At 61.6% G+C, this 565-nt stretch overlaps 1 protein-coding gene across 1 annotated transcript in view; it reads left to right on the top strand.

Annotated features, from left to right (window-relative positions):
- The window catches only part of NOL4L (nucleolar protein 4-like), a gene marked incomplete at both ends in the record, with an annotated part of 643 nt that extends 157 nt beyond the window's left edge, over nt 1–486 (top strand). The window contains 3 exon segments of the mRNA XM_009701736.1: nt 5–19; nt 99–284; nt 364–486. Of these exon segments, the coding sequence (XP_009700038.1) occupies nt 5–19; nt 99–284; nt 364–486 (324 nt within the window).
- Between the last annotated feature and the right edge of the window lie 79 nt (nt 487–565).

Here is a 565-nt window from a genome sequence, read left to right as displayed (position 1 = left end):
GAGGCTAAAGGCCTTCAACGTAAGGAGGGCTCCGCAGGGAGGGTGAGCCCGCCTGCCTCCCAGCTTGGTATTCCCACCATCTGTCTTCTCCCTTGCAGATGTTCGTGCGCCTTTTTGTGGACGAGAACTTGGACCGGATGGTTCCCATCTCCAAGCAGCCCAAGGAGAAGATCCAGGCCATCATCGAGTCCTGCAGCCGGCAGTTCCCCGAGTTCCAGGAGCGGGCACGCAAGCGCATCCGCACCTACCTCAAGTCCTGAAGAACGGGATGGAGAGGGAAAGCGGCCCCCCCCCTGCCCTGCCGCTTGCCACCGCTGCCGGGGCAGCAGTCCCTGAGCCCCTTCTCTGCTTCTGTCTCCGCAGACCAGGCCCACGCCACCACACCTGACCTCAGCCATGGCGGAGAACATCCTGGCCGCCGCCTGCGAGAGCGAAACGCGGAAAGCAGCCAAGAGGATGCGGCTGGAGATCTACCAGACCTCCCAGGTACGGTGCTCGTGACCGGGGGTGCGTGTGGGGAAAGTAAGAGAAGCTTCTGAGCAATTTCGCAAAGCAGTTTTAAAAG

Source organism: Cariama cristata, unplaced genomic scaffold (genome assembly GCF_000690535.1).
Source record: "Cariama cristata isolate BGI_N322 unplaced genomic scaffold, ASM69053v1 scaffold29146, whole genome shotgun sequence".
In the NCBI taxonomy this organism is placed as follows: domain Eukaryota; kingdom Metazoa; phylum Chordata; class Aves; order Cariamiformes; family Cariamidae; genus Cariama; species Cariama cristata.
This window is presented reverse-complemented; position numbering and strand designations above follow the sequence as displayed.